Source organism: Gavia stellata, chromosome 5 (genome assembly GCF_030936135.1).
Source record: "Gavia stellata isolate bGavSte3 chromosome 5, bGavSte3.hap2, whole genome shotgun sequence".
Lineage (NCBI taxonomy): Eukaryota > Metazoa > Chordata > Aves > Gaviiformes > Gaviidae > Gavia > Gavia stellata.
The window spans coordinates 2,635,994-2,658,272 of record NC_082598.1 but is presented as its reverse complement, the minus strand read 5'-3'; the positions used below and the strand labels follow the sequence as shown (position 1 = coordinate 2,658,272).

The window sequence follows — 22,279 nt, the reverse complement described above, 5'->3', positions numbered from 1 at the left end:
TAAGTGGCTTTAAGCCATCAGCAAAATACATATTTGCTTTCCTTTGCTCTTTCTTCTACGATGATTTTGCTATTCGGCGTTGTAAAAAGTGCTTTGACTACCTACTGCAGATAACTAAACGCTGACGTCGCGCTTCAGCTCCCCTAAAGAGCTTTCCTTTTCCTCCGGTATTATTATACATAGATACTTCCGAGCATGCCGGTAAGTCATGCTGGTTTGGCATGGGGCTGTAGGTTTTATTTTGGTGGAAGGGCTCTTTCTCTACTTTGAATGTTGTGAAGGTCACTTGCATCTCTGGGTTTACTTTCTTTCTGCCCCCCTCCCCAGAAAATATCTGCGGAACAAACTGGCATTTGGTTGGCAACTCCTGCTTGAAAATTACGAACGCGAAGGAGAATTATGATCATGCCAAACTGTCCTGCAGATCCAACGGCGCTTTGCTGGCTTCTCTCACGACCCAGAAAAAGGTAGAATTTGTTCTAAAGGAGCTGCAGAAGATGCAGTCTTCGGTGAGTGCTTCTCTTTTATGTCCCCTGAGTAATTAAGCTCTGACTGTGGAGAGGTCCTTGCTGTGGTATTGTATGCTCTGTACAGAATAGACATGCCTCTTAACTGAAAGGGCTGATTTTTCTTTTGAAATTGAACATACCCTGTGGGTGCTTTTGAACTGAAATTGTAGAGAATGTAAATGGGAAAGATAAATATAAACATACACGGTGCCTCAAAGGTATCGCTTTCTATAATGAAATCACACGCGCATTTCTCTTGTGAGATACATGACTGCAGCAGGAGTCCTCTTGTGACTTGTACACAATATTTTATAAATAAAGGTCCCTTTGGGGCACCAGAGGTGTTTAATGTAAAGCATTTAAAGTTAGTTATTCTGCTGAGAAAGGCAGCTGTTTATAATGTCGGCTTCTTACTCCATAGTGCTGCTTGGCTTATTTGGAGTTATTTATGTTTGATTTAGCGGCAGGTGCTTTTCCGTCGGAGACGGTAAGAAGCGAATTGGAATCTGTCCCTCTTCGTGCATCAATAAAATAAATACATATTTTTTTCCAGTCCCTGGCAGAAGTGCGGAGGTATTCAGGATGTGTAGGTGGTGCTAAAGCCCTAACGAAGAACGATGTGCAGCTTTGCTGAAACCCTGGTTTGGGCTGCAGAGCTGCTGGGGCTTGACGGCACATCAGAGTAATTCCTCTTGGGTCCCAGAGGCCACTGTGGGCAGGGCTGGCAGTCAGGGAGAGTTTTATATCGGAAAAATGAGACTGGAGGCAGTAGGATTGCTACTTTCAGAGGAGAATATACTGCAATACTAAAGAGAACTATTCCCCTGTTGAAACAAGAACATTCCCTGCTTTGATTCCCTTTGTAATTTTAAAGTGCCATTTCAACAATTACGGGGTTTTAGAGTGGATTCAATTTAGCCAAGAAAAGGTGAGGTGCAATTCAGACAAGGTTCTTTGTTAAATCTTTTGTAAAGAGAGGAAGCCAAGCCCGGGATATTGTAGAAGTACATGGTTCAAACAGCTCCAGCTGTTTCTGGATATCCCAGTGGTTAAGTGTAGTGTAAATTCCTAAAGACACATGGCAACCCTTCCCTAAGAGTATTTGAACCCTCACACCGGGGAGAAAAGAAATTGTTAATTTATGGGGGGGTGTGTGTGTGTGTGTTTGTCTACAGTATCATTTAAAAAGTGAGCCATAGAAATCTAAAGAAACTATTAGCCCTTTTTAGTGGATATTAGTATTGAGTGCTTGTAGTGTTGGGATGTTGGGAAAATGCCTTTGCTAAAAAGCGAACCTCTATCTGGTGCTTGAATTTTTACCATTCAGTGGCACGCTGCTGCTGTGCTGGAGGAGGCTGTACTTTGCAGTTACTCCTTTAAGTAAGCTGTGTAAGATGTTTTGTAATAATAAGAAAACGTGTTGGTGTCGGCACATAGTGCTGCGTGACCCTGTTGCTGTTAGAAGTCGCAGCTCTAAGGTTTATGAGTGCATAAAATCAGTTTGAAGTAGGTGATGGTTATATACAGCAGTAAGGGAAGACGTATGGTCTAAAGCCTTCCGAGGACAGCTGTGCCACCAAAGCGTTTTGACAGAAAAGATTTTAACAGTAAAATAACATATTGTACCAATACAGTTAAAATGCCTCTCCCCAAAATAAGTGTGCCAAAAATTAAATTGCCACTAGAAATAGTGGTATTATGGGTTCTTCATACTGAGAATTTTATTGCCAGCAATACTAATTCAGGTTTGACCTGCTCTGTCTCTCCACCCCTCCATATATACACACTCGTAAAGAGCAGAGGTCTTTTAGCCAGACTTTAGAGAAGGTAGATCATATCACCTAAATTGTATAGGGGACTGCTAGTTTTCTTCCTCGTGTCAAACTGTAGCTCCAGAAATCTTTTTTTCCTGTGTCTAGCCAGTTATAGGAGTCACAAACTTATAAAGAGCAACTTGCAGTTAATTTCATGGTCAGCCAGTGTGAATGTTTGACTTGTTCTCCTCCTGGTTTAGATAACTACAAATGCGGTTTGGGAAAAAAAAAAGTAATAACTGGTGTTTCCTGAAGGATTTCTCTATCTCTGTGGCATTTAATTCTGATAGCACTGAGAAACAAATATTTCCCTTACTACATTTTTGCAACACCTAACCTGGCAAAGTTGTTATGAGCATCATATGGTGATGTGTATTTTCTTTTGATACCTAAGGTAATAAAACTGGGCATTAAATCTACCATTTTCCTTTATTTCTAGCCAAAAACTTTGACTCCGTGGGTTGGACTGAGGAAGATCAACGTGTCATATTGGTGCTGGGAAGACATGTCTCCCTTCACCAACACCCTGCTCCAGTGGCTCCCCGATGAGCCAAGCGATGCTGGATTTTGTGGTTATTTAGCCGAGCCTTTCCAGCAGGGACTGAAGGCAGCAACGTGTATCAACGAAGTCAACGGCAGTGTCTGCGAAAGGCCAGGTAACAATATCTTGTGTGTCTCATGGGGAGCAGATTGACTAGTAAGCATTTTTATTTCCTAGAGAGTAAAGATGATCCTGTTCATTAAGTTTAAAACTAGCTGCGTCATGACTTTGCCAAAGAAAAATGGTTCTGAAAAAGTGTCATGTCTACGTATTTCATACAGGAATTGGAGATTTTAAAAATAGCTCTACGTTTATGCTGTTAACTGTAAAATGCTTGAAGTATATTATAGTTTAATTATTTTTCTCTAAATTGCATACCTGAATGTGACATTTAGGTTAATTATGGTATGGAGCAATCTCCTCTCCTGTTAAAAAAAATAAAAAAATAAAAGCTACTTTCCCATTGAACTCCCCTTTCTCCCCTCCCCTGCTCCGTAGCCAGAGGAGGATTTTATCAGCGTTTGAAATTAATTGGGCAAGACACTGTGGAGATAGGAGAACTCTGAAGAAGAAGCTATTTGCTTTTTGGGAAGATTCTTCTAGCTTTGTTGGAACTGCCTATCTTTTAAAATGGCTTGGTCTGTTAAGTCTCCGTTATAGCTGATTATTTCTGAATACCAATTAGTGCCTCTTTAAGTTTTGAGAAAGTTGGCTGATTACGTAAAATTTCTAAGTAAGCTACACCACTTTAAATCATTCTTTGTGGAACTGCAGGACGCAGATCGTGAATGTGGAACCTGAACTCAAAACTTGGTATATTTTAACTTGCAACACTTTGAATTGGTTTTTATGGTCTGAGAATAGTCACTTGAAAGAGATGATGAAGCACTGGGTCACACCAGAAACTCCTGAGTTGGTTCTGCTTTCAATACTCATTTTGTGTGTGGAACTGATCAAATAACTTAAAACACGTCCCAATGTGCTCACGTAAAAGGTGGGGTTTCCTCCCAACACTTCGGTTGGAAGAGTAGCTAAGGAACACGCCAACAGACCTGCAGAGAGATAAAGACCACATTCATAACCCCATTTAAATTGTTTTTAAGGTGGATACCTTAAAAAGCATTAGCACTCATGAAGGATACATAAGAGGAGAAATGATTTTGCAGTACTTGCTGCATTTCTTGTATTCACCGTAGTATAAGATATCTCCAGCTCCATCCAGTAAGACCACACCACAAATGAAGTGTTGCAAGTCTGCGAGATGGAACTATTTTTCAGCCTGAATAGTAGACAGGGCTTTTTATCATCTGTCTTTCTATCTCGGGGCTCATTACCTGTTTCTTTCTGGAAGAAAGCTGACTCTTGTCCTCCTCCCCGCAGCTAACCACAGCGCCAAGCAGTGCCGCACGCCCTGCGCCCTGCGGACGATGTGCGGGGAGTGCACGAGCGGCAGCTCCGAGTGCATGTGGTGCAGCAACATGAAGCAGTGCGTGGACTCGAACGCTTACGTGGCCTCTTTCCCCTACGGGCAGTGCATGGAGTGGTACACCATGAGCAGTTGTCCACGTGAGTAATTGCTTCTGCGTCTTGAGAGGTGGGCTGGAGTCTTGCCTTTGCTGATGTTTGCTAGCAGAAGCAATCAAACTTGGCGCATCGGTCGTACTGTCCAGGGGATTTTCAAAAATAAGAAGTGCCTGACCCCAGGAGCTTAGTGTGTCAAACTCCGTCCTGCGTCATGTAAAGCGTTAAACAGCAATAGGTCCCGGTTACGGGAACTATCAATTAAACTAAATGGCAGATAGCCAAGGCTTTCAACTGAGAAGATGAAATCTCTGCTTTTTTTTTTTTCAGAGAGAGGTACTTGTTTCATTATTTGACCTCCTATCCTTCAAATTAATTGTTGCATAATTTCGTGTGATTACCTTCTTTTTGCATCTCTTCTGTACCTTTTTTATTCACATATGGAGCCATGTAATTTAATATTAGATTATCAAATCCAAATTAGGGTTTACACGAGTGTTTTATTCTGAAGTGTTGTCTACGTAAGCCCACAGTAGGAATTTCTAAATATTTTAAATAAATTATTTACTTTTTTCCCCTTTTTAGGTAGATGTGAGCAAACAGCAAAAGATTTATGGTGCTTTGGAATATTGCTTTTTGTTTTCAAAGTGGGTTGACATAGTCTAGAAATTTAAGAAGTGGTCGAAGAGTTTTAGAAAATACTTTTATTTCTGTTGAATTCTTTAGGAGCCATGTGTGGGCAGGGGTGTCGGGAAAGCCAGGGCTCTCGGGGTAGCCGGGGGAGAGGAGTGCGTGTGTTCCCCAGGAGCGAAGTTGGACACTTTGAGTTGCTGTGGTTGGTCCATGAACTTTTGGAAGCTGATGAGGATAAGCTGGGTAGTTCAGTGTTGCAAAATAAGAGATGGAGAGAATTGGTTTCAGGTAACTTTCAAACATGAGAGTGTGAACCTCCCGTATTGCCAGAGGTCAGAAGTTGGAGGAAGCATCAGGCCGGAGATGAGTAGACTGAAATAATGGAAAACAATGTTTTTCTACTACCTTTTTTTTTTTTTTTTTTAAGGCAAATATTGTCAGTTTAAACGCCAAGATTGAAAGTCTGCTCATCTTGGAACACCAAGAATCTACAAAATATTTCTTAAGGTGGTATGGGGAAAGGAGTAGAAAAACTTTTCTATATGTAAAAAGTTTGTCACCCCTGAAATACACTCCCATTTGAGAAAGGAACCGTTAAAGGGGGGCGATGGTTTTTCCCTCATTCAGTCGATTGCTGGGCCCAGGGGATCAGCATGTGGCACTCTGAGCATCCTAAGAAGACAAATTCTGTATCTGTATTCTATGCTTTTTGTCTCAGATAAATACTTGAAATAGTAATGTGTGATATTAAAAGGTGTGGTAAGAAGAGGATAAAAGCAGGTAAACAAACTTTGCTTCCAGGCGGCTCATTTTATCATCTGATCCGTTGTAAATCAATCGGAGATCTTTTGTAGTTGGGAACCTTAACCTCTGGTTTTAGTGGGTGGTGTTTAATGGTTAGAAAAACTTTACGTGTATTGTGTTGTTTCATAACTCACTGATTAATTCAACCTTTCTGTTAATAGTTATCTTAGATTCCAGAATAAATATGCTGATAGGAATGAACGTATATATGTACACGCACGTTACTGTGAATATCAGAATAAATATTTACAGATTTGGTGAGATAAATACTTAAGGTCACAAAAGACATGCAAGGGTTTCTGCGTTCATTGTCAGCTTTGTTTTGGGACAGTGATTGATTCCACAATTTGATGTTTGTTGTTGTTTTTTTTTTTTTACAGCCGAAAACTGTTCAGGCTACTGCACATGTGCTCACTGTTTGGAGCAGCCTGGCTGCGGCTGGTGCACCGATCCGAGCAACACCGGCAAGGGGAAGTGCATTGAAGGCTCCTATAGAGGTCCGGTCAAGATGCCAACCCCATCCGCTACAGGGAAACACAGCCTGGAGCCCGTCCTGAACGTCAGCATGTGTCCCGTGGAGAACAGCTATAACTGGTCCTTTATTCAGTGTCCAGGTAATTGAGCAACATTTAATTGTTCAAATATTTCAACGGTAGCAACAGTTAAACTCAAGGGGAGAGACTTTTTAAGACTGTAGTGATGTCTGTGTTCCCTCCTGTTAATGGAGGGAGGAAAAGAGCTTGGAAGACAAGCAAGAATTAACACGTTTTGAGATGGAAGGAGTTGTGCAGGTATCTGAAGGTGAGCTGCAGAGGTTTGCTGCATGAAGACTTATCTATGCATTACTCTAGTGAAAGTTTTCATTTCCCTACAAATCTTTACCGAGTTTTTAACTTTTGTTTGTTTATTCATTTTTAGGTAATGAATAATAGGAAATGAATTTTAGGGAAAGAAAGGATTTTTTTCATTGAAGTTTGATTTAACTGTTAGTAATGCTCAGGGTGATTCTGAAATAATGGTTTTAACACCAAACTTACAGAACGAAATCACTTGGACTGCTGCTAAACACTTTCTTCCCCGTTCCACCTTGTAAATCCATCCCACCAGCTACTTCCAGTCCTGTCTGTCCAATATGCACGTAGTGGTTTGGAGTTCAGTTTTCCGTGTGTTGCTTTAAATTTCAGGTTTTCAAGACACTTCTCTTTGAGTTCATGGATTGCTAGCAAGACTGCAAGAACCTCTTTGGAAGGTGCATGAAATGGTTTCCTTCAGCCTCTGCAGAACACAGAGTTTTGAGGTGCTATGTCAGGTGCTATATTTGAGCACAAATACTCATCCTTTTCTGTTTTCTTCAGCCTGCCAGTGTAATGGGCACAGTAAGTGTGTAAATGAAAGCATCTGTGAGAAGTGTGAAAATCTGACAACTGGCAAACACTGTGAAACTTGTATCTCAGGCTACTACGGTGATCCTACTAATGGAGGAACGTGTCAGCGTAAGTGATGCCTTAAATCTTCCTGTGCTGAAGTCTTTGATTTTCGCTCTTTACTCATTCCTCTGCTGTCTTAACTGAAATTATATCCTGGTAATACATTTTTTTCTTTCCTGCAAGCAAGGCACAATCCTTGTTTCTTCAAATGAAAGATACGGAAACTGCTTGATGAAATTCTTTGACTTTCACTGCAGAAGATAAAGATGATTTTTTTTACCCTCCTTTGTAAACGTGAAATGACCACAGTGGAAAATGTGTGCATTTTAGTGTTTGACGATCCTGATTTGAAAAGAAACGGTGTTAATCCCAATGTCTTGAACAAATTTCTGCATATCTAAATTCCACCTTCTGTTACATTTGCTTAAAGTGTTGTGCGTTTTTTAGGAAGCAGACAATTATAACAATAGGCTTACCGTATTTCACTGAGGAGTTGGCTGGATTTCAGTTGAGGATTAGGTGATCCTGTTAAAATTGCGTTTTAAGTTTGTAAAGTGCTTTGGGATTCTTTGGCACAAAGAACGTTTTTCGGTTGTCCAAGATCCAGATAACAATCTGGGAAAAAAATTTTCTTGAAGGACCAAAACAGGTAATACTGAGAAGTGAACATGTAAGATTTGGAGTTTTGCCCTTGAACCTTGCAACATTATTCTGAATTACTGCAAATTTTGTAGCATAGTAAGGGGATACCAGTTGTAAACCAGAATCCAGCTGTGATAGGTGATATGTAGACATAAGGGAAGGTGCTTCTTGTTCTGAAGAGCTTTGATGGAATATATTTATGTGGACTGATATCATTAGATGCAGTGATGGAAAAGGTAGAACAGAAATAACATTGTTTGGTGTCAGAGTAATATCAGCACTTCCATGAAATGAGTATGGGTGGTTTGTAGGCATTCCGGAAGAAGTAAGTGAAGGTGATTCATGAGGGGACACTGAAGACTTTGAGTTGCTCCTTCCAAGTATGGAGACAATCCAGTAGAAAATACTTGGAAATTCATTTAGCACATTTACTGGAAGTAGCATTGACCTTTTGGATGAAGATGAGAGTCAGTAGCTGGAGCATGGATGTCCAGATTCCTAAAGCGAGAGCAAGTAGTGATGTTTGAGGCTATGAAGAAGAACCTTCCAGTGGACAGATTCAAGGAAGGGGGTGAGAAGATCACAGACAGGGACAAGGCTGCCTTACTTAAGGAAAAGAGTGTTGCAGTAGCTGGACTATGAAATTATGACAGATAGCACAACAGCACGGGTACAAAGGAAAAGGTACATCTCTGACGCTATTTCAGAACATTATTTGTGAGATTAAATACCGCTGATATTCTTAAACTCATTTTGTGTGAAGATAATTTGAAGTGCAAGAATGAATGAATTGAGACTGGGTTGGCCTGAGAAAATACATAATTCTACTGTGAGCATTCAGGTTTAATCATTGGAGCACAACGTGCCTTTTGGTATTTGTTGCTTTTCTCTGCGTGTGGAAATTGAAAGTAAGTTACTTTGGACTCTTTCGCATGAGGATTGTCCAAAAATAGTTTGTTGTTGAGATAGTGAATGATAGACTAAAGTCATCCAGATGCCTGAAAAAGAAATTAGAAAATGTGTTGAGAGACTGTGGAACAGCATTCATCCGTTATCTGATGAAACTAGTAGTTCATGTCAAAAGTGCTTTGCTCTCAAGTGCTTTGGGCCCAGGTTTTTAATTTGCTGTGACTTAACGCTATTTACTGTGAAGGCAAAAGAATGAGGGAAGCAGGAAGCTGAGCAGAAAGACCGAGGATGATCGGAAGAGGGAAAGCAAGAGGAAATCATCCTATCTGATGCAGCCAGAGCAACTGCTGGCCATTAGTCATTTTTACTCAGTGAAAAGGTTTCCAGAGGGAAATTCTTCAGATGAGGATTGGCTGACAGGCAACAGAGCCAGCTCCTGCTTTTTCCCTCCTCTGAGGGACCTCATGAGCCGTGATCCCTCCTTCCTTTCCCATTAATGATGTGCTGATTCCATTCTTTTTGTGCATTTATGTGCAATGTTGTGTGCCGCTCTGTTTTTAGAGCCCACGGTCACATCCGTGCTGGAGATGGTTGTTGGTACGCTCCACGCTGGTGCACAAGTATCCGTGCACTTGCACACTTGGTGCCTAGTGTGAGTCCTTGTACTTAGACGTGCAGATCTGCAGCGTTAGCCCAGCGGCCCCAGTAGCAAGGGGACCATGAATAGCCTCAAAATGGCAAATATTCAGTGCTGGAAAAAGTGTCAGTGTTTGGTATTTCCCATTCTGCTGAGCCATCAGGAGCTTGAGCGATGCTGTTGGGATAGCAGTAGCCTTTAAAACAGGTAAGGCTATGCAGAGCTGGAAGTGGTAGCGATGGGGTTCAAAAGCCAGGGAGGAATAAAAAGAGTGGATGGAATAAGATGCCTTTTCCTGCTGCTCTGTGCCACCAGGGCAGGTGAACGTTGCTATATCGCTTGTGTTGAAAAATTTTTAACAAACTGCAGTTATTTCTCTGAAAGAATTGTTTGCATATCATCATAGGCATTGGTGTTTGCAGAGCTGGGCAGATAATAACTAAATGGTAGGTAAATCACTCCTCAGCGGTTGCTTTTAGGAAGTGTCCAACATAGAGGAGTGTTAATCGGGAACGGCAGGAAATGCAGCACATCAAATGTAAAAATAGCTGCAAGGTGCTTTCTCTGCATTCAGGATTTTTTGAATTTTCTGATTAAAGTTTCACATGAAAATATGCTAGCGGTAGATAAGAAAGTTATTTGCAAGAGAACGGAAGGCACTATTATGCCTGAAATCAGATTGCCGCTGCGGCAGCGCTTCCGAACGCCTCCGTGGAGCATTTGCTGGTGGCCCACGATGAGCTGCTGGTGCAGTGATCCTGCCTGCTCCCCCCTCCCAGGGCTGCACGGGGGCCTTGGAGGACAACTAAAGCGCTTGGCATGGAAAAATGGTGTTGGGCAGGTGGGTGATGCTGTTGCCACTGGGAAGCGGGACCGTCGCAAATGTAGGAAGAGGAGCGGAGATCCCCATGACCATCTCTGAATGAGTCTGTGACCCATGGTTTGTGAAGAAGATGGAAGGAGACTTGCTGCGAGGTGGTTCATCATCAGACCGTTACCATGCTTCACAGTCAAAAAGCCATTTCCAGTAATTTTGGCTTTCTGCTCCAGCATCAGCCTCTGGAAGGAAATTTTCATTTTTAGACTCCAGCGAGGGTGTCTAGTACGTTTTGTCAATAGTTTGTTTCCAAACTTCATAGTCATTTGAAAAGCCATGAGAAAATTTCTCTTTGTGCATATTCCAGTCCTTTAGTGAATGATCTCCACTTACGGGGCTCGTAGGAAGATGGATAAATAAATAAGACTGTTGTTTTAAATAAAGATGTTTGAGTGTTCAGTATTCTTGATAAGCATGTGGCTAAAGAGCAGGGTGAGGAGCATTAGTGTTAGTGCTCAAGATACTGTGATCTGCATCTAAACAACATGAAATTTGAAATTTCTCTTCATTTTTATGGCTGTTAGTGTTAAGTATCGATTGACTTTCACTTTGCTTACCTTTTGCAAAGCATAAGGAAGGCAGTACAAGGCATTCTCAATAGTATTAAGAATTATTTTTTTTAAAGTGCCACTAATGAGAAGTGTGTTTGCTTCACAGAATACAATTATTTTGTCAAATCTTCATTCAGTCTGCTTGTTCCCACAATAGGCCTTGATGCGTCTTCATATTTTGTTCCGTGTTGCTGCTAGGAAACCACTCATCCACGTCTGAGAAGCACAATTAAGTGTCCCTGATACAATATAGCTTCCATTACATGCCAATATAAAGAAGACATCAAAAGGATTAATAAAATAAGGTCCGTAGTTGGCAAGGATATTCAGGATGGGGACTTCATGTCTAAGAATCTGCTGGTACATTGAGTGGCACATGTCGTCTTAATGAGAAGGCATATGTCTTCTTGGCAAGGAGGCACCAGTCTTTAAAGCATACTATTGCCAGCAAGCTCAGGGACCGCAAATGTGGTATCTTCTCTTTGATTACTTTTTCCTTTCTTATGTTGTACGCTCTCCCACGTACAGTTCCAGATGAATGCACCTTCCAGTTCATTCGTAGAACAACTTCTAAAAGGCACTTACCTTCCGGGAGAAGATGTTATATCCGTTCTTCTAGTTATAGTGCACATTATATCAACGATAACTGCTTGTGTTGGATTTGTTGTTGTTTTGGTTTTGGGGTTTTTTTGCATGTACCTCCTCTACTGCTTTATGAATAAAGGTCTCAAAGTGTGTCAACGTTAGCATTTTAATTTGAATCAGGAGCATTCCTTTGAAGCAAATCTCCCGTACGTCCCCACTGTCGTACCTTGGGTTGCATCTTGAGCAGGCTCAGAGTATATGAGCTGGTCTATTTTGGGCATGCCACAAACCTGATGCAGTCCAGGGGCGTGCTGATTTGCTCCAGCCACAACTCAGTGCCATTCAGCTGATGAGACAAGGCTAAAGATTTAAAATATGTTGGGGCACAGACCCCAAACCACTTGGACCCCAACCCCAAACCACAGCATGGATGTCGTATTCTTAGCACCAGCTGTTTTATACTGCAGATACACTGACATTGTTGATAATGACGTTATTTTCTCAAAGACCTATTTATTTCTAGAAAAAGCCCTAAAAGCACCATGAGCTTTGCTTTATTCGCAAAAATAGTCTTCTCTCAAGAGTTTTGAGTTTGACTGAAATGTGTTAGCAAGCCCAAAACTATTCCAAATATTGTCTTTTTCTTACCAGTTACGATATCCCTAGTGCTACCTAACAACAAGAGAGGAAGTGAAATAAAATTTTGAGGCTAAAAAGCACAGTCTGATCATGATTTCATACAAAACATCAGTTCTGGAGCCCGCCCTCGCTCCGTTTTGACGCACGGTTCTATTTTTGGCTGCCTTCTGTATCACAAAGAAACCAAAGAGCACCAAATGGGTTTTCATATGCACTTTGATTGTTGATGTATCTCTGTTTGGCAACTAAAGGACTTAATTGCTATCGAATCTGTTTCTCTCGCTTCATTCAACATTGCGTCTTTTTCCCCCTCTGCTTAACAGCCTGCAAGTGCAACGGCCACGCATCTGTCTGCAACACAAATACAGGGAAATGTTTCTGCACCACCAAGGGAATAAAAGGAGACGAGTGTCAACTGTGAGTTCGTTTCACTTTGTTATTTGAAATCAAAAGGCCATGCATACACCAGCATGGAACCCCTACATTTTTTAATGACTGTATTTGTGATGTCTCTGCTCATCTCTTCCTGCTGACAGTTGACTGACTTCATTGACGGTGCAACCAGCCGTGCTTCCCCTGGGGGGGATAACAAGAACAAAATGATTTCCTGAAGATTTCCGTTTTTAAGAACATTGCAACTGGGAATGTCATGCAGAAGGGATGGGGTGAAAAATTAATGCCCCACCCCAAAAACTGTGCATGCCACTTTGCTTTATCCCTGGTAGATTTGGTAGATTTTTACTGTCTGTGCACTCTGATGCTGTTCTGAGGAGCGTAAATATATCTGAAATAAGACCTTGACATTCAAGCATTTTAATAGAGCGGTTTCAGAGCAACAAATTTGCTGGAGGTTTCTCTGTAACATAACAGAAACGTTTTTAGTGTAATGTTAGTGGAAATAATTTTATCCCAGATAATTTCATTGCCAGGTTTATTTTTAAAGTGTTGCTCACATGACTAAACATTTATAGGACTAGATCCTGGAACAGCCATAAACGTAAATGGAAACTTTAGTTTTCGACTGTGGTAATCCAGTTCCCTGCATTCTGAAGAGCTAATAAATACATTCCAAGTGGATGCAAAGGTTAATATCCAGAATTTTATATTTCATTTTTACCACATACTAGTTTGACTTGCAGGGATCATGGAATTTCTTCAGCAGCCTGGTATAGCTCAGACATGCATCTTTTATTTTTAATTGTGTGTTGTTATCGGCACAGGTGGTATTTTCTGATTTTTAGTGGCTGGGAATAAATAGAACTGAAAAAAAAATCCATTTATTAAAAAATGTGTGTTCTTTTTAGGTGTGAAGTTGAAAATAGATATCAAGGAAATCCACTTAAAGGAACGTGTTACTGTGAGTACTCTTGGGATTTTGTTTGGAGATAAAAAATGTGTTTCAAGTTTAAAATATCTTATTTAAAACTAGTTTTAGTTACCTCAGCATCTGTTTAAAATACAGGGGATTTACGTATTTAAAATACAAGGGCAGGACTAAAAAACAGTTTTAAAAACCTTCCGTTTTCACAGGAGTATTGTTTAAAGAGAACCAAAATACTCTTCTTGGTAAGGTCTGTGTGATGATTGAATCTTTCAGAACAAACTTTTGAATGTTTTTCACGTGACTGTGAAATGAAATCTGGTCTTCTGGAGAATACTCTAAAATATATACCTAATAAGTCAAAACCAAAGCATGTCTTCAGAATTTTTGTAAGTGCAAAATGCTATTTTTTCAAAATTCTGTTCCATGTTAGAATGGGTGAGGTTTCAAAATTGCCACATTGCCTCTGAAATGAACAGTTGGATTCCCGTGCAATTCGAGAAGATACTTTGCCAAGATTCAGATTACTTAAAGGAAACTCTCCAGTTTCTATTTGCAAATATTAGCAATCAGCACGCTGGCAGGCATGGATAGATGCCGTCTTAAATTACATAAAGATGCAAGTCTCAAATGGTATTTTTGTTCAACACTGAAATTATCAATGTGCTGTATTTAGCAAAGTTGAATTCTTGCCCAAACAAGGGCACTGATGGCTTCTCATGACAGTCTCTTTGCAAGGATGGTAAAGTGGGCAAAAGGGGGAAAAAGACGGAACTTTCCAACTCTTACAGGAACAACCTTGTGGTATACAGGTTCAGTCTCACTTGGTTTTCTTCCTTGAAAATTCCTGTATTAGTAGGAGTTGTGGGTAGACGTCAGAAGGTTGTCTAGGTCATGTCTATCCAACAAGGGATCTCCAGGAGGCAATAAGAGAAAAATAATACCTGGTGTATAGCTTCGTATTTATTATTGCTTGGAATATCTCTGCATGGCTTCAGGAACATGTACAAATTATGATACTGGGTTTTAATAAAAGGATACTGAGACTGGTGGATGTATCCCCAAAACTGGCTGCGCGCTGTCGATTAACAGAGAGGTGATAGCCCAGCCCTAGGCAGACATGAGCATAAGAGGGCATACAGGTAGGCCAAAAACTGGTCCTGGCATGGCTGGACATGACGTGACCCAGAGTAGGATGGCAGCTGGGGATTAACAAATAGCTGCTCCATAGAAATCCTCCCTGTACAGTCCACTGATGTACAGAAACTTACCATGCATGGAACTTAGTCCCCTCCCAAGTAGGGATTATACAGTCTGTTTTATTTTGCTAGTATTCCCTTAGCATGTGGAGCTATTGCGCTATGGAAAAAGTAAATGTCTTGGCATGTTTTTTACGATGTATAGGTATGAACAGTCATTTAGATTAAGGCTGAGAGCTGTTGCCTGGAAAATGTAAGCAGAATCTTTTTCCTCTCTAGGCTCAACTTAAAAAGAGGGGGGTTTGTCTCTTTTGTGTGGGATCATAGGTTGGAGACATTTGTAAGAGCGTGTTGACTCCTAGTTGTGCTCTCAGTGCAAGAAGCACTCCAGCAATGTCATGCCTTGTTTTGCAGTTTGTTTTATTGCAAGACATGGGATAACTTTCTCCATGCATTCCTTACAGATACTCTTCTCATTGACTATCAGTTCACCTTCAGCCTTTCTCAAGAGGATGATCGCTATTACACAGCAATCAACTTTGTAGCAACACCCGAAGAGGTAAATTTTCTACTTTCCTTTTCAACTTCATCCTTTGGGTATATGTGTGTCGTCTCTTGGCCGTGGAGGCAATGAATTGTTACAGTTCTGCGAGTCTTCAGATGTAGTCTCTTAACATGGCATGTATGTCCAGCTCTCCAAAGCAACCAGAACTTTTTGAGCTTGGCTTGGCCATGCAGTTTCAAATCTTCATGGTAAAATTTCATAAGGAACCACAGTTGATTCTGTACAGTTGTTCGAACAACTGCTGAGTGACTCTAGTTTTGCTTGTTGCTCACCCCATACCTTGTGTCTCTATTCTTCCTGTTTTATTCTGTGCACATGACGTGTTTTGTTCTTTATTATGCTTTCTTTGGGGAGGAGAGTACTGCTTTCAGAAAATACAAATAGTTTTTTGCTTGATGTATTTGCTTCATGTAAATAACAAATTCCAATATTTTTTTTTTTTAAGTGAAGATTTGCTGGGACACAGCACAGTAAAATTGTTATCCTAAAAATGGGTTTTCTTTTGTTCTCCCATAGCAAAACAGAGACCTGGACATGTTTATCAATGCATCTAAAAACTTCAACCTCAACATTACATGGTCCACAAGTTTTGCAGGTAAAATAAGCACTATCTAAGTTGTTTGGTAGCTTGTTTCAGTTACCAGTTTTCGACAAATGTCAAATTTAATTGGGGAAACTTCTTTTTCTTTTAACCTATGAACTTGTTCTGTAATGGTCTTAAATGTTGGGCAGAAGTAAAACATTAGAAAGAACTATGTTTTTCCATCTTAATAGTGTCTTTTGGAAACTTCGAAGGTGCAAATTTGATTTTTAGTAACTCAGTATTTTGGCATGCAGTGCAACTTAAAATAGTAGCGTTCAAATGCGTAGTTAATTTTATAACATTAAAATTCAGGATGCTTCGCCCTTTTTGTTTGCCACTTAAAATGTGCATTGAAACATCTTTTCTTGCTACTTTTTAACATTTGAAAACAGCAGGCACACAGGCTGGGGAGGAAATTCCAGTTGTTTCAAGAACCAATATAAAAGAATACAAGGACAGTTTCTCCAATGAGAAATTTGATTTCCGCAACAATCCAAACATCACTTTCTTCGTCTATGTCAGCAATTTCACCTGGCCGATAAAAATACAGGTAGGAGCTCTTAAAGTGTGTATAATTATTTAAAAGTACTTTTTTTCTTTCTGTCAAGTAATGTGGCAATTCGGTGTGCATTGTTTTGTCCAAGCTGAACCAGCTCTCAAGGTAATCTTGCAGCAGACAAAGGGTTTCGATGTTCCTGATTAAGAGCAAAAAGGCGCGTGATCTTCTCATGTTGCTTTAGCCCAGTGGATCTGAAAATGCACTGTGAAAGTGGGATGCTCGCTTATTAACAAGGTTCTAATGAGGTTTCTGACTTTAAATGTGTAGATATTGATGTTGAAGAAGACTCATATAGCCAAAACCCAAACGTGGAATGAGAAAACAGGAAATGTTCTTAGTGTTGCTTTTTAAGGTCTTGTTCTCAAAAGGCACAGCTCGAAGGCCATCCTCCTTTCTCCTTGTGCTGCCCAAGACTGGTGGTACCTGCAGAATAAGATGAAGCTCATTCTTTCCCTTAATTCAGTGCAGTCAGTTATCACACACATTGCCTCAGGTGTCAGACTGACTGTGATGATGAGGCTAGTGCTGAAGAAGTGGTGGGTGAAGCTCGGTGAATCATGAAAACACTCATAGATCACAGACTGCAATCACAGAGACTCTGCAACTGCTGCAGCAGCTAATAATTCAGAGAAACCTCGGCCACCTTTTTGCTCTGGGCTAAATCAAATATCAACCGGCAGCGTACTCAGAGTGGTACAGGCGGCCTTTGAAGGACAAAAGTACTTCTAGGTCTGGAACAGAGATCTCAAATGAGGCTCTCTATATTTGAATTCTGCCTTCTTTAAGAAGCTTGGTTAAACGTGGGAACCCATCTTCATCTTCACCCTTATTCAACCAATTATTATGTGAAAGCTGACAACTTCACATTAATTTACTTGATATTTCAGACATATCAGTCACACAGACTCACCATAGGGGTCACTTCCAACAAAGATAATGCACGTGATAATATTGAGCAAGGAAATGAGGTCTACCGGGGAAAAAAGGTCCTTAAGCTATAGTGACATTTTTCAAGGTATTTATTTTTAAAACTTAATTTAAAACTTTCTAAAAAATGTTAGGAATACTTGGGAAATGTCTGCATCACCTTCTGGTAAAGACGGGGGGTTTTAAGCACTTGGGAGACTTTGTCTTGTTGACAGCAGACTGGTAGATTTGATAGGCTGACTTTGGACTGCATTTTGGTACTTTTTAATATCACTTACGATATTGGTACTCGTTTTCCAGCTGGAGAGTTTTTACTTTACACATTGGTACAGTCTTAGTTCATTGTCAAGTCCTAATTTTGAGGTATGGAGTAGTTTGCAAGAGCTGCAAGGTAAAACCTTTATGTCATTGGATACTCAAGCAGCAAGTGCTGACCCTCATTGTTTTCATTTGAGATAAGTACTGCTTTCAGGAGAGAAAGTAACATCCTGCGCCCAAGAGTGGGCACTTGCGTAATGATTTATTTAAATTTTCATTCTCTTTTATCAAATTGGTAATCACAGGAGTCAGAAAAAATTCCGTATTTTATTTTTTAACTTCCAGGTTATATGTTGGCTGATAGTTTACTTTCCATAACCAGTGCTGGACTGTACCTTACCTGAATTATTTATTTGCTGTTTCTTGGTGCAGAACTGTGCGTTAGGACTTTGTAGATGTTTAACAACAGTGCTGTCTCCTGTCCCTTAAGCTCTCCTGTGTTTAGTCCAGTCTCCACCCTACCTGGAATTACAGTGAATTTTTGCTACCTTTTCCTATGCCAGTGTTGTCATTGAGCTTAAATGTCCCCTCCATCTTCTGGTTTGGCAGCCGGGTCTCCCGCCTTCATTGGATGAATTTGGGCAGGTCATATCCTCTCTCAGCCTCTAGTGTTTGTTTGTTGGCTTAAGTGAGACAAACCCTCATCATCTTGTCCTGTGAAACAGGTTATTCGAGTTCAGTTGCTTCATTTGTTTTTCCTCTGCACTCGCTTGTATTAATCTTGCCTGTACAGTTTTGGTCAGCCGTGTATAAGGCCATGGCAATCAGGTCTCACCATTGCTTTGTACAGCGGTATCTCTAGGTTCTTTATGAACCTTTCTAGGTCCTTTTATGGCAGTATTTTGCTTTGTTCATTCTTGTGGCTGCAGCAATTAATAGTCCTTACTTGTTTTAATATGGTCTAATATACTCTGTTCTTTCACATCCTTGGTTTCTAACTGATGAGCTCCCAGTCTCGATAGCAAACATTCTTCTCAGTCCCTAATAGCATCAGAAAATGTTATCCCACTGCTGTTACTGGGTAATATTGCCAGTCCTGAAGATCATCTAGTTGTTCTTCTGTGTGGTTCTTTTCCTTATTTTTATTGATGATCTCCTTCGACTCGGTCAGCAGATTCTGCAGTTAGCAGGCTTTCTTTTTGGGTCTGCGTCATTAACGAAGATATCGGTCAAAGTCTGTCCAAATGCCATCCTTGAACTAGCTTCTGTCCCCCTTAACCGTTACGATTTTTGAAATAATCCTCAGCATCTTTATCTCGCCCAGGAATTTCCAATGTATTGAAATCCATAATGAAATTTGCATTAGCTCAGCTGTACTTCTTACGTCTATACAACTAATTATTTTTACGTAATTTTTACAGAAAATACTGGGCTGGCATAGGACAGTCTACCGTTGTCAGTATTGCTTGTTGAATTCAGTTTTTCATTTACTTCTTCAGTTCTTTTATTTAAAACTTGTCCTGAAACTTTGCATACTACCGAGTTCTTGGGAGTGTGACTATCTAGATTCTCCCTCCTCCTCTAAATGCAAGTTTTAATTTTTCCGTAGTGCCACGCTCGGCTGGTAGATTGCTTTAACAGCCTTGCTACCAGAGGCGTTATTTGATGTGCCATTTCTTGTGGCGTGCTGGGATGCACGCTGTCTGCTTTCACTGAGTTCGGACACATCGAAACGTTTGAGTTTTTCCTCCACCTTGGTTGAGTATCTTTTTATAACCTCGTTCCCAGGAGGCACTTTGCCTCGCACTTATGTTCAGTGTCCTTGTCCTTAATGAAAACTCTAATTTATTTTTAGGGACCTAGCTGGTTGGTTTTAATCTCTTCCCTATCCTTACAGCATACCCTCTTCCCTTTCCCTTTATGGTCGCCTGTACTTGTATGGCTGAGACATCTCTTGCTATTTTGTTTATCATTTGCTGAGGTCTAGCACAGCTTGACATTTGGCAGTTCTTATTTTATCTCTGTACTGCTTGCTGGCTTCTTGCTAATGAATCCTTTCCTCTCCGTAACGCGTAGACTCTTTAACTGTTCCTAATGTCCTTTTGAGGTTAGTTCTGAGGATACAGCTTTCAAAGAGTTTTGCATCTTTGACCTGAGAGAAGTACTTAGATGGCTGCTTTCTCATTCCTGATCTCCTTAGTCCACTTGATTTTACTGTCTTACTTAATTACTCATAGTTAAAAAGAGTGAACTTTGATTCTCTTACAACACTTACCTCGTTTTATCCTTAATTTAATATGAACTTGCTTGTGTGCACTCAATCCAAGGTATTTTTATATCACCAGCTCTTCTTACTCTCCTTGTTACTTGCCAAAACAAAGTCTAAAATAGCATCAGCTCTTATTGGTTGAGAGACCCTTTTGGTGAAGAAGTCTGGCAGCAATACCGTGTCCAGGAATATGTGGTCCTTATGATTTCTATTAGCTTGCTCTTTGTTCATAGCTATGAAACATTTTTCCCAGAACTGATGTTTTTCTGTCATCTTTCTCCGAATACCTGTTGGTGTTGAATGTCTCAGTCCTTTCTCACGTTTGCAATAGCATTTCTTTGTTACTTTGCTATGGCTTTGTTGTCCTTCTCCAGGAAGGCCGCCTCCACTTCCTTTCGCTGGAGCTCTCGTCGTAGCTCAACAAAGCGTTCCTCCCTCCTTTCTCGCAGCAACCCAGCAGCATTGCTGAGTGTGAGATAAAACCAGTTTTCTTCTGCATCCTTTAACAACCGCTGGAGACTCAAGTCTGCATTTTGCATTCCTTAATTTGACAAACACTGAAGTTTTCTTCACAGAATCACAGAGTGGTTGAGATTGGAAGGGACCTCTGGAGGTCATCTGGTCCAACCTCCTGCTGAAACAGGGCCACCTGGAGCCAATTGCCAAGGACCGTGAACAGGCAGCTTTTTAATATCTCCAAGGATAGAGACTTCCTGGGCAATCTGTGCCAGTGCTCAGTCACCCTCGGAGTAAAAAAGTGTTTCCTGATGTTCAGACAGACCCTCTTGTGTTTCAGTTTATGCCCATTGCCCCTTGTCCTGTGACTGGGCGCCACTGGAAAGAGCCTGGCTCCGTTCTTTATGCACCCTCCCTTCAGATGTTGATACACATTGAGATCCACCCTGAGCCTTCTCTTCTCCAGGCTGGACAGTCCCAGCTCTCTCAGCCTTTCCTCACAGCAGAGATACTCCAGTCCCTTTATCATCTTTGTGACCCTTTCTTGGACACTCGCCTCTGTGTCCCTGTCTCTCTTGTTTTGGGGAGCCCAGAACTGGACCCAGTATTCCAGGTGTGGCCTTGCCAGTACTGAGCAGATGGGAGAGGATCACCTCCCTCGATCTGCTGGCAATACTTTGTCTAATGCAGCCATTGCATGGTAAGCAAATACCATTGGCCTTCTCTGCGGCAAGGGCACCTTGCTGGCTCATGGTCAATTTGGTGTCCACCAGGACCCCCAGGTCCTTCTCTGCCACGCTGTATTCCAGCTGGGTGGCCCCAGCACACACTGGTGCCTGGGGTTGTTTCTCCCCAGGGGCAGGACTTTGCACTTCCCCTTGTTGAACTTCATGAGGTTCCTCTTGGCCCATTTCTCCAGCCTGTCGAGGTCCCTCTGCATGGCAGCACGACCCTCTGGTGTGTCAGCCACTCCTCCCAGTTTGATGTCGCCTGCAGACTTGCTGGGGGTACACTCTGCTGCATCATCCAGATCATTAATGAAGATGTTAACTTAGGATCAGACTCAGTATTGACCCCTGGGGTACACCACTACTTACTGGCCTCCAGCTAGACTTGATGCCACTGGTCACCACTCCCTGGGCCCAACCATTTGGTCAGTTTTCAATCCACCTCGCTACCTCCTCATCTTAGCCCGTATTTGCTAGGCCTGCTCTCGTGAGGGTTGTCCCGTCTCCTTCCCAGAGAACCTGTAGCCGTATAGATCTGCTTTTGGCTTTACAGCAGATGGAGAACAGACTGAGAGTAACTGCTGTCAGATTTGATGCCACGTGAAAGCTTTTCCACGCTGGATGCAAAGACTCTATACACTTTGACACTGCACTTCTCACACCATCCAGGGGTACTGCTTTGCTCTAACATTTCTTTTCCCTCCTCACCATCCTGATAATTTTTCTCAAAGCAGTTGATGAGTTATGAGATGGTGGTATGAAAAGTAATGGTTCCATAGAGGAAAAACTAGAGAAAAATCAGTAAAAAAGTTTGATTTGTCTCCAGGACTCACTGTGTCCTTTCAGGTCTTGTGCAATCTTCCATGGTGGATTGGGCTGCCCTCAATTGCCCTTAATTGCAATCTGTCTTCCTACTTGTCCTTTCTGTACCTCTTTCCTATTTGCTTTCCCTGTTTTTTCCTTTTTTGTAAAGTCTTGGCTCTCTGTAGAAGTTTATCTTCAGTAAAATAAAATAGAAGATACCTCAAGCTATGGATTTTTGGGACAAAGACTTTCTAGCAATTGATCCTTGCTTGGGGTTCACTACAAGATTTAAAGTAGAGCCGTGGGGTGACTTCTCACTTCTTGACCTCTCTGCTTTCCTGATTGCTCCTTCAGCACTCACCCCATGCTCCTTTCTTCTCAGGAATATTTTTTTACTCAGACCTTTCCCATATTCCCTCCCTTTATTTCTTTTTCTAAGTGGTCATCCCTTATTTCACTGCGTAGAAGTTCCTGCACAGTTGGGCTTCCTCCTTCAGGGCAAGCTGACTCGTTAATTAAAA

General features: G+C 41.2%; 1 protein-coding gene across 1 annotated transcript in view; it reads left to right on the top strand.

Annotated features, from left to right (window-relative positions):
* Positions 1–22,279, top strand: part of ATRN (attractin) — a 159,176-nt gene that overhangs the window by 73,100 nt on the left and 63,797 nt on the right. Inside the window, exons 15-24 of the mRNA XM_059817858.1 lie at positions 328–509; positions 2,763–2,979; positions 4,245–4,430; positions 6,203–6,436; positions 7,178–7,315; positions 12,413–12,506; positions 13,394–13,446; positions 15,074–15,168; positions 15,691–15,769; positions 16,150–16,307. Coding sequence (XP_059673841.1) covers positions 328–509; positions 2,763–2,979; positions 4,245–4,430; positions 6,203–6,436; positions 7,178–7,315; positions 12,413–12,506; positions 13,394–13,446; positions 15,074–15,168; positions 15,691–15,769; positions 16,150–16,307 — 1,436 coding nt within the window. The remainder of the gene's footprint in view (positions 1–327; positions 510–2,762; positions 2,980–4,244; positions 4,431–6,202; positions 6,437–7,177; positions 7,316–12,412; positions 12,507–13,393; positions 13,447–15,073; positions 15,169–15,690; positions 15,770–16,149; positions 16,308–22,279) is intronic.